The sequence below is a fragment of the Cherax quadricarinatus genome, chromosome 29, assembly GCF_038502225.1.
Source record: "Cherax quadricarinatus isolate ZL_2023a chromosome 29, ASM3850222v1, whole genome shotgun sequence".
NCBI lineage: Eukaryota > Metazoa > Arthropoda > Malacostraca > Decapoda > Parastacidae > Cherax > Cherax quadricarinatus.
The window spans coordinates 25,645,600-25,662,307 of NC_091320.1; the positions used below are offsets into that span (position 1 = coordinate 25,645,600).

General features: G+C 42.3%; 1 protein-coding gene across 4 annotated transcripts in view; it reads left to right on the forward strand.

Moving 5' to 3' along the window:
* The window catches only part of LOC128690374 (serine-rich adhesin for platelets-like), a 364,642-nt gene that overhangs the window by 249,159 nt on the left and 98,775 nt on the right, over positions 1-16,708 (forward strand). For 3 of the 4 annotated variants that reach the window (XM_070089660.1, XM_070089659.1, XM_070089658.1), the window contains exons 4-7: positions 8,468-8,587; positions 8,999-9,196; positions 11,189-11,352; positions 12,210-12,349. In XM_070089660.1, the coding sequence (XP_069945761.1) occupies positions 8,468-8,587; positions 8,999-9,196; positions 11,189-11,352; positions 12,210-12,349 (622 nt within the window). The remainder of the gene's footprint in view (positions 1-8,467; positions 8,588-8,998; positions 9,197-11,188; positions 11,353-12,209; positions 12,350-16,708) is intronic. The other variant, XM_070089661.1, reaches the window with a different exon arrangement.

The window sequence follows — 16,708 nt, forward strand, 5'->3', positions numbered from 1 at the left end:
ATAGGAGAAGGGGAGAGAGTGAGGAGAGATAGAAGGGGAGAGAGTGAGAAGAGATAGAAGGGGGGAGAGAGAGAGAAGGGGGAGAGAGAGAGAGAAGGGGGAGAGAGAGAGAGAAGGGGGAGAGAGAGAGAGAAGGGGAGAGAGAGAGAGAGAACTAGGTAATACCGCCCACATCACTCTCTCTGCCCACGTACACCTACACCTGCCACTGGTGGTGGTGCTACTGGCGATCGTGATAGTGATGCTACTGGTAATCTTGGTGGTGGTAGTGCTGCTGATGATGGTGGTAGTTATGCTACTGGTGATGGTTTTGGTGGTGGTGGTAATGCTAGTGGTGGTGGTAGTTATGCTACTGGTGATGGTTGTGGTGGTGGTGGTAATGCTAGTGGTGGTGGTGATGCTACTGGTGGTGGTGATGCTACTGGTGGTGGTGGTGGTGGTGGTGGTGGTAGTAGTTATGCTACTGGTGATGGTTGTGGTGGTGGTGGTAATGCTAGTGGTAGTGGTGGTGGTGGTAATGCTAGTGGTAGTGGTGGTGGTGGTAGTTATGCTACTGATGATGGTTGTGGTGGTGGTGGTAATGCTAGTGGTGGTGGTGATGCTACTGATGATGGTGGTGGTGGCGGTAGTTATGCTACTGGTGATGGTTGTGGTGGTGGTGGTGGTGGTGATGCTACTGGTGGTGGTGGTGGTAGTAGTTATGCTACTGGTGATGGTTGTGGTGGTGGTGGTAATGTTAGTGGTGGTAGTGATGCTACTGGTGGTGGTGGTGGTGGTAATGCTAGTGGTGGTGGTGGTGCTACTGGTGGTGGTGGTAGTTATGCTGCTGGTGGTGATGGTGGTGGTTATGCTACTGATGATGGTGGTGCTACTGGTGGGGGTTGTGCTACTATTGGTCGTGTTAGTGCAGGCGGTGGGGGTTGGGCTACTGGTGGTGTTAATTGGGGTGCTACCGGTGGTAGTGGCGGTTGTGGTGCTACTGGTGGTGGTGGTGGTAGTGGTAGTGGTGCTACTGGTGCTGCTACTTGTGGTGCTGCTATTACTGGTGGTGGTGGTTCTACTGGTGGTGGTGCTGCTGCTGGTGGTGGTAGGCTGGTGGGGGTGGTAGTGATGGTGGTTGTGATGGTGGTGCTGCTGGTGGGGGTGTTGGTCCTAGTGGTGGGGGTGTTGGTCTTGGTGGTGCTGGTGGGGGTGGTTGTTGTGCTGGTGATGGGGGTGTTGGTCCTAGTGGTGCTGGTGGGGGGTTGTTGTACTGGTGATAGGGGTGTTGCTCCTGGTGGTGGTGCTGCTGGTAGGGGTGGTTGTGCTGCTGGTGGGGGTGTTGGTCCTGGTGGTGGTGGTGCTGGTAGGGGTGGTTGTTGTGCTGCTGGTGGGGGTGTTGGTCCTGTTGGTGGTGGTGGTGCTGGTGGGGGGTTGTTGTGCTGGTGGTGGGGGTGTTGGTCCTGGTGGTGCTGCTGCTGCTGCTGGTGATGGTGGTGGTGCTGCTGCTGCTGTTGGTGGTGGTGGTGCTGGTGGTGATGGTGGTGGTGGTGCTGCTGCTGCTGGTGGGGTGGTGGTAGTGGTGGCTGTGATGGTGGTGTTGCTGGTGTGGGTGGTTGTTGTGCTGGTGGTGTGGGTGGTTGTTGTGCTGGTGGTGGTGGTGCCGGGGGTGGTTGTTGTGCTGGTGGTGGGGGTGTTGGTCCTGGTGGTGGTGGTGCTGGGGGGTGGTTGTTGTGCTGGTGGTGGGGGTGTTGGTCCTGGTGGTGGTGGGGGTGTTGGTCCTGGTGGTGGTGGGGGTGGTTGTTGTGCTGGTGGTGGGGGTGTTGGTCCTGGTGGTGGGGGTGGTGGTGCTGGTGGTGCTGCTGCTGCTGGTGGGGGTGGTGCTGCTGCTGTTGCTGTTCGGGGTGGTGCTGCTGCTGGGGGTGGTGCTGGTGATTGGGGTGATGGGATGGTGTTGGTGTTTCTGCTGCTGTTGGGGGTGGTGCTGCTCCTACTGGTGGGGTGGTTATGGTGCTGCTGCTGCTGGTGGTGGTGGTGATGATGGTGGTGGTGGTGGTGATGCTGGTGGGGGTGGTGGTAGTGCTGAGCACTGGTGTTGGTGCTGCTGTTACTGGTGGTGGTGCTACTGGTGGGGGTAGTGGTGGTGGTGCTGCTGCTGTTATTGGTGGCGGTGGTGCTGTTGGGAGTGGTCCTATTGTTGGTGGTGGTGGTGCTACTACTAGTGGGGGTGGCGGTGCTGTTGTTGGGGTGAGTACTGACGAGGATCCTCCTGTTGCTGGTGGTTTGGGTGGTATTTCTTATGGTGGTGGTTTGGGTGGTGCTGCTGGTGGAAGTGGTGCTACTGCTGGTGGGGTGCCGGTGCTGTTGGTGGGGGTCGTGTTGGTGGTGATCGTCCTGGTGGTCGTCGTCCTTTCGGTGGTGGTGTTTTGGGTGATGTTGCTGGTCGGGTGAAGGTGGTAGTGGTGGTACAGTTGCAGCTGCTGGTGGTGGTGGTGGTGCTGCTGTGGTGGTGCTGTGATGCTGCTGCTGGGGTGGTGGTGGTGGGTGGTGCTTCTGGTGGTGGTAGTGCGTGTGGTGCCTCTGGTGGTGGTGGTGGTGCTGCTGCTGGTGGAGTTTGAGTGGTAGGGGTGTTGGTGGTGGTGGGGTCTTGGTACTCGTGGGGTTGGGGGTGATGGTGTTGTGGTCACTTGCTAGTAGTGGTTGGGGTGGTAGTGTCGTATATTTTACTGTTGTTGATGTGGTTAACTGTGGTATAACTGCTGTTGGTAGTGGTGTTGTGTTGGTGCTTTTACTACTGGTAGTAGTGGTGCTGTGCTGGTGCTTTACTGGTGGTGGTAGTGCTTTGCTGGTGGTGCTGCTGGTAGGGGTGCTGTGCTGTGCTGGTGCTTTTACCGCTTGTGGTGATGCGGGTGCTGCTGCTGCTGCTCTGCTCCTAGTGGTGGTGGTGGTGGTTAGTTGATTTAATTTTTGTTGTTGTTAGAGAGGGCACAAAGAGAACAAATTTTGTTACGAGAAACTGTTAGATGCATAAGCCAAGTCTTGCTTCAGATCCGCAAGATCCTCTCTTACAGCTGTTAAGTCAACACAAGATCACAGTCATTGGAGGAAAACAAAATGTGTGTTTCCACAGGGCAGACACTTGTGCCACGTGTCACATCATAAAATGAGGTCAAGCGGTAACACAGGTGAAATAGGAAAGCTGACCGTGTTTTATTATTAATTAAACATTACCACATACGAGAGTAATACTGTGAAAAGCTATATGCACGAGGCACTGTCCTGGCACCTTTACGCTGCTTCATCTTCATAGACACTATTCAGGGGGAGTGTCTAAATGCTAACGAGGGGCTCTTTGATATACAATTCTTTAAAAATTCGTATTTAATAACCTATGTCTAGTTCTTAATCTTTAAGCATTAGGATTAGTGTTGTCCGAAATGCACAGTATGCTAATGACTTTCTTTTATGCCAAACAATATTTTATTACATGTAAACATTACCTGTATACTGCAGGAAAGAAAGAAATTATTTTATATTTGTATTTATTATTATTTTTTTTATTCATCAATATTTAGTTTTATGAAATTGTCAGACGCAGACAAGCAAAAGTGGTGGAAGAGAGAGGTGTAAATTACAGCAATAATAGCAAAGTAGAAGATATAATTTGAGTTGGTATGTCTAAGCGTGGCATGAGATGTCTTGTATGTATATATAAGACAGCTGAGAAGAACAAAGAGAGGTGGAGCTGAGAACATGGAAGACCTCAGAACCTTGCGACTCGTTGAAGACAGATCGGGAGAGCACTCTGGAGACTCATTATTGAGCTCATTTGACTCAGTGGTTCATTCTTTGAATCTGCATATTGGAGAGCATAAATGCGCTCGTACTAACGATAACATGAACAACGTGTTCCAGATCACAGCTCTCATAATCCTCATGAAATATAAAGACAACAAAATGATTATTAAATAAACAGAGCTTTGCAGGTGGACATGACTAGATTCACTTCCCATTTTAGTTAAATAAAATTACCCAAAATGGCTATCAGGCTTTTGCCTTTCTGACTTCATAGGCCATATATACATATATGTCATTAGGAAATGTGTGTGTGTGTGTGTGTGTGTGTGTGTGTGTGTGTGTGTGTGTGTGTGTGTGTGTGTGTGTGTATGTATTTGTATTCACCTAATTGTGGATACAGGGGTCGATTCATAGTTCCTGGCCCCGCCTCTTCACGGGTCGCTGCTTGGTCGACACTCTCCCTGCTCCATAAGCATCACTCTCCAGACTGTTCCACTTCCTGACAACTCTAAGACCCTAAGAAGCACTTCCTAACATCCCTGTGACTCGTGTGAGTTTTCAACTTCCAGTTGTAACTACCCCTTGTTGCTGTGTCACATCTCTGAAACATTCTGTCCCTATTCACCTTGTCAATTCCTCTCAGTATTTTATATGTTGTTATCATGTTTCCCCTCTCCCTCCTGTCCTCCAGTGTCGTCAAGTTGAGTTCCCTTAATCTCTCCTCGTAAGACAAACCCTTCAGCTCCGTGACTAGTCTTGTTGCAAACCTTTGCACTTTCTCTAATTTCTTGATCCTTTTCCTTGAGTTTTGCAACCTCTGACCTCTTAGACTGTACTCCGTCTGCGGTCTCCTTTGTCCTCCCCAAGCTTCATAAATTTGCACTTGCTGGGGTTAAACTCCAGGAGCCATTTGTCGGACCAGGCTTGGAACCTGTCCAGATCCCCTTGTAGGCTTACCTGATCCTCGTCCGCTTTATGTGTGTGTGTGTGTGTGTGTGTGTGTGTGTGTGTGTGTGTGTGTGTGTGTGTGTGTGTGTGTGTGTGTGTGTGTGTGTACTCACCTAGTTGTACTCCCCTAGTTGTGGTTGCAGGGGTCGATTCATAGCTCCTGGCCTCTTCACTGTCCGCTACTAGGTCACTCTCCCTGCACCATGAGCTTTATCATACCTCTGCTTAAAGCTATGAATGGATCCTGCCTCCACTATATCGCTTCCCAAACTATTCCACATCCTGACTATTCTGTGACTGAAGAAATACTTCCTAACATCCCTGTGATTCATCTGTGTCTTCAATTTCCTTGTTGCTGTGTCCCATCTCTGGAACATTCTGTCTCTATCCACCTTGTCAATTTCTCTCAGTATTTTATATGCCGTTATCATGTCCCCACTATCTCTCCTGTCCTCCAGTTTCGTCAAGTTGATTTCCCTTAACCTCTCCTCGTAGGACATACCCCTTAGCTCTGGGACTAGTCTTGTTGCAAGTCTTTGCGCTTTCTCTAGTTTCTTTACGTGCTTGGCTAGGTGTGGGTTCCAAACTGGTGCCGCATACTCCAATATGGACCTAACATACACAGTGTACAGGGTCCTGAACGATTCCTTATTAAGATGGCGGAATGGTGTTCTTAGGTTTGTTAGGCGCCCATATGCTGCAGTAGTTATTTGGTTGATGTGCGCCTTAGGAGATGTGTGTGTGTGTGTGTGTGTGTGTGTGTGTGTGTGTGTGTGTGTGTGTGTGTGTGTGTGAGTGAGTGAGTGAAAGTCGGTCTGTCAGTCAGGTTAGAGAGAGAGAAACAGACAGACAGACATCATTTCTTCATTCTGATATTCGGTCTGAACAACAAATGAACCGCTTGACTATGTCAACATTCTTTTAGGCATTAAGGTGCTGCCACGTGGTTGGCTAATTAGATATTTGCATTGACGATCAGGTGTATAGGTACCTAATAAAGTGGCCACTGAGTGTACTCACCTATTTGTGGTTGCAGGGATAGAGTCTAAGCTCCTTGTCCCGCCTCTGCACTAGTTGCTACTAGGTCCACACACTTCCTGCTCCAAGAGCCTTATCGTACCTCTTCTTAAAGCTATGTACGGATCCTACCTCCACTACTTCATTCTCCAGATTGTACCACTTCGAGATAAGTGGTAATAAACGACTGTCAGTGAATAAACAGAAGAATAGACGGGGATTTCAACCATGATCCTAAATGGTAGCAGGTCATGCGTTCTACCACTGGGCTACGAGACGTCTTTTGGAATGCTTCACAGACAGCACTACAGCACTGCTTTGTTATGTCTGCTTCAAAGGCCACCTTCTGTGACCCAACTGTGGGAAAGGACAAATACATACACAAACACACATACGTATGATAATGCACATACAGAAATTCATATGCACAAATTTACACACACACACACACACACACACACACACACACACACACACACACACACACACACACACACACACACACACACAATTACACACACACACACACACACACATATTTTTATATTTTGCTGCACTATAACTTTATGACCACCCTCCACTTTTCCTTTTACGCGCATTAAAGTTGAGGAGACTGGGCTTATGGGACACTGATAACTGTCTGGGATTGTGCAACGACCAAAATACACACATCGTTTTGGATATGTTTGCAGTCTATCTCAACGTCAACTTTTTTTTTCTTTATACGTTTAAATATTTTTTTGTTCATACACTATATAGGTTAGGTTAGCGTCACATAACGAAGTTGAATAAATTAAAATAAACATTAAGACAGGCTCGCCTTGATATAGTACTATCTCGATGAATGTGCAAAAAAACAGCAACCTGTCGTCTTCGTAAGTTAGTTACTCGTATGAAGAGGTATTCCAACACATACTTAGTCAAAATACTTGAAACCTCAGTGGACCAGGGCTTTGATATACCTTTAACCTTTGGTGTATGTCTTTGACCTCTGATACCTTTAACCTTTAACATGCCTTTGATGGATTTCGAGAGTTTTCTACTCTCGCAGCCCGGCACTTAGCCAGGCTGACGGTTTCTTGCCTCGTCAGCCAGGCTGTTGCTGCTGGCAGCTTGCAAGTAGTATGATTTCTAGTTGTGTTCTTTCCTAAGATGCGACACATACCCGCTTACTGACACATACATAGGTACATTAACTATTTACTATTACAACATGGGCAGCAGGTGTAAGGAGACTTGTCCATACGTGCCTCCCTGTCCAGGAATCAAACCTGGGTCCTTTCGGTTAAAAGCTGAATTCTCTACCACTAGGATACTTATCGCACAAGTACCTCGTACTGTATTATTTAACAGGTTGTTGCTACAGCATAGAATCAATGCAAATTTAGCAGCACACTAACACAAACTATACAATTATAGCACAACATACCTTAGATATACCTGGAGAGGGTTCTGGGGGCCAACGCTCCCGCGGCCCCGATCTGTGACCAGGCCTCATGGTGGATCAAGGCCTAATCAACTAAGCTGTTACTGTTGGCCGCACGCAAACCAACGTACGAACCACAGCCCAGCTGGTCAGGTACTGACTTTAGGTACCTGTTCAGCGCCTTCTTGAAGACAGCCAGGGGTCTATTGGTAATTTCCCTTATGTATGCTGGGAGGCGGTTGAACAGTCTTGGGCCTCTGACGCTTACTGTGTTGCCTCTTATCGTGCTAATGGTGCCCCTGTTTTTTTATTGGGGGGATGTTGCATTGTTTGCCAAGTCATTTGCTTTCATAGGGAGTGATTTTCGTGTGTAAATTTGGTACTACTCCCTCTAGGATTTTCCAGTTGTATATAATCATGTATCTCTCCCGCCTTCATTCTGAGGAGTACAGGTTGAGGAACTCCAAGTGTTGCCAGTAATTGAAGTGTTTTATTGCAGTTATGTGTGCTGTGAAGGTTCTCTATACATTTTCTAGGTCAGCAAGTTCACCTTCCTTGAAAAGTGCTGTTAGTGTGCAGCAATATTCCAGCCTAGATAGAACAAGCGACCTGAAGTGTGTCATCATTGGCTTGGTATCTCTAGTTTTGAAGGTTCTCATTATCCATCCTGTCATTTTTCTAGCAGATGCGATTGAAAGTGAGGTCCTGTTACATTATCACTCCCAGGTCTTTTACATTATTTATTTGCTCTATTGTGTGGTTGGAATTTGTTTTATACTGCGATATGGTTTTAATTTCCTCACCTTTTCCTTACTGGAGTAATTGAAATTTCTCATCATTGAACTTCATGTTGCTTTTTGTGCCCCATTTATACCTAGAATTCATAATAAGCATTCATATTTATTAAGTCAATCATTTATGTATGATACACAACCTGCATATAGGAGAGAGGAGCTTACAGCATTGTTTCTGTCCGACTGAAACGTCGTCATAAGCTCCTTTCTCCTATATGCAGGTTATTTGTGCATTGTTCTGTCACGGTATTGTGCCTTTTTTGTTATTTATGTATGATACAATCAGTAGTAGTTGAGTATTGTTGCAGTACTGTATCTACCTATTTAGTTTTGTGTGTTACGGTACATGTATTAATAACGTTATATATTCATTTATTATACTTATGTGGTATTAAACACTTGTTATACCTCGTTTACTTGTTTCAAATTAGGCAGTGAATTTTTAGTTAGTTTTTCATAGGGGATGCTAAGTATTAGATTTCTATAGAAAAGCTTTACATTACAGGTGACAGTGGACCTGAGCAGTGTGTGGATCAGAGACGGTGTGACGGTGAGTCACAGGGAGAACTATGCTGGACCATCGATGTTCCTTCAGTCCTTCAGAGAAGTGAGCCACCCTGTACTAGTAAGGTTTTCTGTCTTATATTCATTAAAGCATCATACATGCAAATAAAATTACACAAGTTTTGGGTAATTACAATTGTCATACATAATGTGTGTAAATTACCCAGTTGATAATTCCCAAAAAGTCAGTGACTTATTTTTATTGGGATCCTTGTAATATTCATTATATTAGCAGCCTATGTTGCTGTTAGATACGGTAGAAATCAATCATGATTATAACCATAAAGATAAAACAGACTAGATCAATTCTTTGATATTTAGTGCTATTAGATTCATTAGAAATCAATCATGATTTTAACCATAAAAAATGAAATACGTACACTAAATAATTTTTTGGATATTTAAGGCCAGAAATGAATGACTGACTAAACTGGATGTTGCTTACATCAGTAATAATTGCACATCATTACAGATGTAGGCAGTGTTGTAATACGTTACCACAGTGGAGAGGAGAGTGGTAATGCATGTTTGGGGTCATCTGCGGTGCTACGAGTTGTAAGGCTAAGTGATGGATCTGCCTCTGATTCCTCAGAAGAAGAGACCCTCCATTCATCATTGACTTTGCAGCACTCTCTCTCCTGCACACGATTTATCCGTTTTACACTTTCAAGTAAGTATGGCTTGTTTCTTTCCCCTCCCTATTATAGATTTTTTCTAGGCTAAATGACAAGAAGAGTGGGTAATGTTTATGTACCTTATCGTATGCTTAACTTACAACTAATCTGGGGGTCGCCGCCTACACGGCCCATCCCGAACCAGATGTCTTGGTTGCTGGCCTGATTGACCAGACTGTTGATGCCAACTGCTTGCAATCCAACACATGTTCCACAGCCCAGCTGATCAGGAACTGACTTGAGCTTATCAAGTTCTTTTTTAAAGTCTGCTAGAGGTTTGTTGGTAATTCCCTTTATGTATAAGGAAGGACATTGAAAAGTCTAGGTTCTCATACACTTATTGAACTCTCTTCTTGTACTCCTTGCACCCCTGTCATTTTATTGGAGGTGCTTTGCACCATCTGCCAAGTCTTTTACTTTCATATGGAGTGATTTCAGTGTATAGGTTTGGGACCTGTCCCTTGATGATTTTCCAGGTGTAAATTATGAGAAACTCTTTCCTCCTACATTGCTAGGAGTACAATTCAGAGTAGTACTTAAGTGTTTCCAGTACATAGCTCAAATGTTTCATTGAATCCATAAGAGCCATGAAGGTTCTTTGTACACTGTCTAGAATATCTCCTGCTGTGAAGGGGGCTGTTAGTATATACTGCAGTATTCCAGCCTGGAGAGAGCAGGTGACTTGAAGAGTGTCATCATTGGTTGAGCTTTTCTTGTTTGGAATGTTCTCATTATCCAGTCTATCATTTTACTCATGGTAATGATAGCAATATTATTGTGAGCCTTGAATGTGAGGGCTTCTGAGAGTGTCATTCCCATGCCTCACACATTGAACTTCAACTGTACTGAATGATTTGAATCTGTATTGTACTCCATTTTAGTCTTTATTTATTTTAGTTTTTAGTTTTTCCATAGTGTAGCAACTGGAAGATATGATTCATAGCTACTTGGAGATTTGCTGTGTCTTCGATGGATGCCACTCACAAAACTACTGGTATCAGTAGCAAATGATGATAAGGTGCTATAATGTCTGTCCTTGTATATGTCAGATTTAAAAATGGGAAATAGAAATGTGGCAAGTAATATACATGTACCTTGAGGAACAGAGCTTTTCTCAAAGGCAACCTCCAACTCCACTTTGTATATTACTACTCTTTGGGGTTCTATTTGTTTAGAAGTTAAATGTCCATCTGCAGACTTTCTCCTGCTATTCCTTTTACCTGCATTTTGGTTAAGACGTGTTGAAGGCTTTTGTAAAATCAGTGTACACAACATTTAGCTTCTGTTTTAATACTTTTATTTATAATTAAAAGACTCAATTAACCTATTTGGGTCATTCAGCACAAATCTTACAAATATTAGGCATAATGCCAGCAAACAGTGGAATAAAAACTATATGCAGCACTTTAGACATTTATTAGATGTTTTGTCAGTATAGATGACAAATTGGTCCAGTACAAAGAAGAGAAAAAAAAATGAAGTTTAGGCTAGAAGGCAGGTGAATAAAGTGGAGTCAGGTGCAGTGAGGTCTGGTGATGGTAATAGCATCAACTATTCATACATCATGGGGGCAGGGTAGAAAATTTTCTAATTTTTACCTGGTACTGTACTGTATTTAGAATGTTTTGATTCATATTTCTTTAAATGTGGACACATCTGAATTTTCAGGAAGGGTTTTGTATGTGGTTGAATCTTCAAGATAGGAAGTTACCATAGATGAAGAGATAAACATATCATATGTACAATATTTATATATACAGTGCTGTATTACAAAAGAAGGAATTTATTTGATAATTTTTAAGCATATGGTAATACAGTATTGCATAGGTTGAAATTGTTTTCATAATTGTTAAGAGCCTGTGAAACTTCTTATATCTGAAATGTAAGTGAAATTTAGCTTTCATGACATCATGGTAAAGTGTAATGTTGTATTGTAGTCTTGTAATATACATTGTTGTTTAAAGACTAAGTCATACTGTTTCATTCAGATATATCAGCTCATGGGCTACGGAGGGGTATATTTTTTCAACCTGACCCTTATGTGAAGCTGCGCATACTTCCTGGGGAATCTCGGACACTGTTACCTCATCATGGACAGGAAGCACGCTCCTCTGTGGTGGAGAATACTGTCAACCCTTCATGGAAGAGACAGGTTTGTTACTCATGAAGCTGATATTTATTTCATAGTGTATTTAGTTTCACATTTGACTACAGTTTATAAAAATAAATACAGTAATAGTATTAAAGAAATTATAGTTATAAGTACAGCTAGCCTCAGTCACCAGTTTCTTAGAATATATGCTGTTTATTTATCTTGTTATTGCTATCGCTCTTTCTTTTTATCCTGTTTTGCAGTACTGTAGTGTATTAACTCCTCATGTATAATTTGTCTTGATTATCCTGCAGTTGACTATTAAAGCCTTTCTTCATTACAAGAATTTTTATTCTGTACTTGCTTGTGATCAGGTTTTATATAGAATATATTGTCAGGTAGCTATCAGGTTTGTTATGCTTTTCTCAGATTATTGTTTGTACCTTACATCCCTTTTTTTTTTATGTACCTGTATACTGTATTGCACTGTAAGTGATGCTCTTAAATAATTTAATTTTACATTTTTGACATGTAAAATTCTCTCTACAAAATGGAGAAGTGTGTGTATAAAAGGGGGTGAGGGATGTGGCTGTTGTCTTTACCTTGGTCTGCTTGTACTTTTCATTGCAACTTTTGTATTTGTAAAGAAATTTTTTTGAAGTTCACGTCTTAATGTTTACTTAGTAAAATTTATTCTTCTTAAATGGAATAACATACACTGAAAGTTCAGAGTATTGATTTTTATGGGCAGGTTTTGAATAATTGCCTGAGGCACATATTACTTTCTAGATTTTTTTTTTTTTTTTGCAGAATTTAATTCTGTGTAAGTAAGTACAAAATTTCAAAAGGCAAAAATTTTTTATGTAAATGAAGTTATTAATGCCTTCAACAGTAAATAGTTTCTCACTGTCTTTCAGGAATTTACCTTTGTTGCATATTTACATGATGTATTGGAAGTTGAATTGAAGGATAAGTTCGCTAAAAGTCGCCCTATCATCAGCCGATTTCTTGGTCGACTTACCATCCAGGTAGCTACACTCAAAGAACGGGTTAAAAGGTAAAATATATTTTGTATTTGTCTGAGTTATATGTCGGAGGATGTTAACAAATATTAAGAGAATGCGCAACCTTTATTCTGTGAATAATTATATATCAATGCTTTTATAGTATCAGATGCCACCACAGATATGAGGCAAGAGTTGCTGTCTACGTATGCCTACGAAGAAAACTCTAGAAACATTTTGATATAATTGAATTTTTAACAAATATACTCTGAGTGGAATATGCATGAAATAAGTGTTAGTGTACTTTACTAGATGAGACAAACTTTGCCATTTCTTTTTAATAATTGATTAGTTGCTACCACAAAATTTTCTAGCCACTGAATCATACTTTCAAGTAATTATCACAGTCCCCATTTTTAATTTATTTTTAGATGTAAATAAGATATCATTTGTTTAACATCTTTAATAAACAGTGGAACCTCGGCTTACAAGTTTAATCTGTTCCTTGACCTAGCTCGTAAAACAATTTGTTCGTAGTATATCAGATCAGTTTTCCTCATTTAAATTAAGTGAAATGCAATTAATCCATTCCAGTGGAATTCCTGCTCTTGGGAGGCAGGACAAAATACTTCAATATAATGCTGATTAATATATTTAATATTATAATTTGTATATTTATTTATTTATTTATTTATTTATTTTTTTTTCAACAAGTTGGCCATCTCCCACCGAGGCAGAGTGATCCAAAAAAGAAAGAAAATCCCCAAAAAGAAAATGCTTTCATCATCATTCAACACTTTCACCACACTCACACATAATCACTGTTTTTGCAGAGGTGCTCAGAATACAACAGTTTAGAAGCATATACGTATAAAGATACACAACATATCCCTCCAAACTGCCAATATCTATATTTATATTTATTTTAATTTAATATACAGTGGTCCCTCAATAATCGTCCATAATCCGTTCCTGGAAGTGGGACTATTATCGAAATGGACGATTTTCGAATCAATTTTCCCCATAAGAAATAATGTAAATCCAATTAATATCGTTCCAGACACCTAGAAGTATCAACAAAAATTTTTTTTTTTACCTAAAAGATAGATTTACATGCACAAAAGAATGAACATTCAACATGACAGTTACCTTTATTGAAGGCTGTTGTTGATGAATGGAAGACAGGGAGGAGGAGAGAGGGAAGAGAGGTTATTTGGAAGGGGAATCCCCCTCCATAAGGACTCTAGGGCACTAATAAAATGTATAAATGAACATTGGTAATAGGGGTAGTTGATGAGTGGAATGGTCTTCCTAGTAGGGTGATCGAAGCTAAAACATTGGGTAGTTTCAAATTTAGGTTGGATAAATACACGAGTCACAGGGGTTGGATTTGAGTCGGACTTGCACCTGAGCTTATTGCTTGGGTAGCATTTGTTCTGTTAGTGGGTTGGATTTGTGAAGGACCGGCCTAGTATGGGCCAACAGGCTTATTGCAGTGTTCATCCTTTCCAATGTTCTAAAAGCTATGGCTTGGGTAGTTTCAAATTTAGGTTGGATAAATTTGGTAGGGTGTGCAAAAGAAGAAAATTAAAGGTGAATACAGGAAAGAGTAAGGTTATGAGGATAACAAAAAGATTAGGTGATGAAAGATTGAATATCAGATTGGAGGGAGAGAGTATGGAGGAGGTGAACGTATTCAGATATTTGGGAGTGGACGTGTCAGCGGATGGGTCTATGAAAGATGAGGTGAATCATAGAATTGATGAGGGAAAAAGAGTGAGTGGTGCACTTAGGAGTCTGTGGAGACAAAGAACTTTGTCCTTGGAGGCAAAGAGGGGAATGTATGAGAGTATAGTTTTACCAACGCTCTTATATGGGTGTGAAGCGTGGGTGATGAATGTTGCAGCGAGGAGAAGGCTGGAGGCAGTGGAGATGTCATGTCTGAGGGCAATGTGTGGTGTGAATATAATGCAGAGAATTCGTAGTTTGGAAGTTAGGAGGAGGTGCGGGATTACCAAAACTGTTGTCCAGAGGGCTGAGGAAGGGTTGTTGAGGTGGTTCGGACATGTAGAGAGAATGGAGCGAAACAGAATGACTTCAAGAGTGTATCAGTCTGTAGTGGAAGGAAGGCGGGGTAGGGGTCGGCCTAGGAAGGGTTGGAGGGAGGGGGTAAAGGAGGTTTTGTGTGCGAGGGGCTTGGACTTCCAGCAGGCATGCGTGAGCGTGTTTGATAGGAGTGAATGGAGACAAATGGTTTTTAATACTTGACGTGCTGTTGGAGTGTGAGCAAAGTAACATTTATGAAGGGATTCAGGGAAACCGGCAGGCCGGACTTGAGTTCTGGAGATGGGAAGTACAGTGCCTGCACTCTGAAGGAGGGGTGTTAATGTTGCAGTTTAAAAACTGTAGTGTAAAGCACCCTTCTGGCAAGACAGTGATGGAGTGAATGATGGTGAAAGTTTTTCTTTTTCGGGCCACCCTGCCTTGGTGGGAATCGGCCGGTGTGATAATAAAAAAAAAAAAAAAAAAAATAAATACACAAGTGAAAGGGGTTGGATTTGAGCCGGACTTGCACCTGAGTTTATTGCTTGGGTAGCATTTGTTCTGTTTGTGGGTTGGATCTGTGAAGGACCGGCCTAGTATGGGCCAGCAGGCCTGTTCCAGTGTTCCTACTTTCTTAAGTTCTTATTTAACATCACACTTACCAGTAGGGTGATCGAGGCTAGGACCTTGGGAAGCTTTAAGAAGAGATTGGCAAATATACGAGTTGGAGGAGCTGAGTTTGATTTGTGTCATTGGGTACGGGAGTAAATTCTTGAGTAGCTTTGGGTGGAGGTCATTTTGATAAGGACCTGCAGTGTTCTTCCATTGTTATGTTCTTATTGGCTATTTGTTTGTGTGAGGGAGGGATGGCAAGTTTATTGTTGGAGAATATGACACTAATATCAACTCTATGGCTTATTTATCTATCACAATTCAACTAATATGACATAATAAACAATATTAATAACATAGAAACATGGAATATACTCTAGAATGAATAAAATAAGTCATTACGTATGTCACGAGAGGTGTTGTGTTGTGTTGTTGGTGGGTATATAAGGGCCACTGAGTGTAAGCCGTCCATAATGGTGGTGAAGCAGCAGCTGAGTCGGCGGTGGTTTTTGTAGCCCTATATAACTCCAACAACATTGGAGGAGTTGGTAGAATCACTGAATCACTAAAGAAGGAACCCACTACCACCATCACTATGACCTTCTACCACTATTACAACTGTTACCACCATCACTACTACCTTCTACCACCATCACTACCACCAAAGAAAGCTTCTAGTGCCAGCCCTTTGGTAAAGAATGTGAGAAACACATAATTTATGAAAAAGTTTGTAGAAAAATACAAAGATGGTGGTGGTAGAGTGGAAACAGTTGTGATAGTGGTTGATGAACATAAGAACATAAGAAAGGAGGATCACTGCAGCAGGCCTGTTGGCCCATGCTCGGCAGGTCCTTTACAATTCATCCCACTAACGAAACATTTTCCCAACCCAGTCCTCAATGCTACCCAAGAAATAAGCTCTGATAACTCTATCCACTCATTTGGGACTTGCAAATGAGTGGATAGAGTTATCAGAGCTTATTTCTTGGGTAGCATTGAGGACTGGGTTGGGAAAATGTTTCGTTAGTGGGATGAATTGTAAAGGACCTGCCGTGCATGGGCCAACAGGCCTGCTGCAGTGATCCTCCTTTCTTATGTTCATCAACCACTATCACAACTGCTTCCACTCTACCACCACCATCTTTGTATTTTTTTACAAACTTTTTCATAAATTATGTGTTTCTCACATTCTTTACCAAAGGGCTGGCACTAGAAGCTTTATTTGGAGCCACTAAAATCAATGGAATATTATGAAATATTTTGTAGGAGCATGTGAGGGGACCGTCACTCACTGGTAAACAATGGCACACTGGCTGGGAAGGAAAGGCCGAGGCGGCTCAGAGCGTGAGTACGCGTCTGGGACGAAGGACTATTAGGACTATTAGCGAGTTACCGGACCATTTGCGAGCCAATATTTTGACGAAAAAACAAGACTATTTCCGAAATGGACGACTTTCAGGCCGGACGATTATTGAGGGACCACTGTATTTATATTTAATATTTATTTTAATTTAACATATTTATATTTAATATTTAATTTAATATATTTATGTTTATTTAATATATTATTATTTTTTTTTTTTTACAAGTCGGCTGTCTCCCACCGAGGCAGGGTGACCCACAAAAGAAAGAAAATCCTGAAAAAGAAAATACTTTCATCATTCAACACTTTCACCTCACTCACACATAATCACTGTTTTTGCAGAGGTGCTCAGAACACAACAGTTTAGAAGAACATACGTATAGAGATACACAAC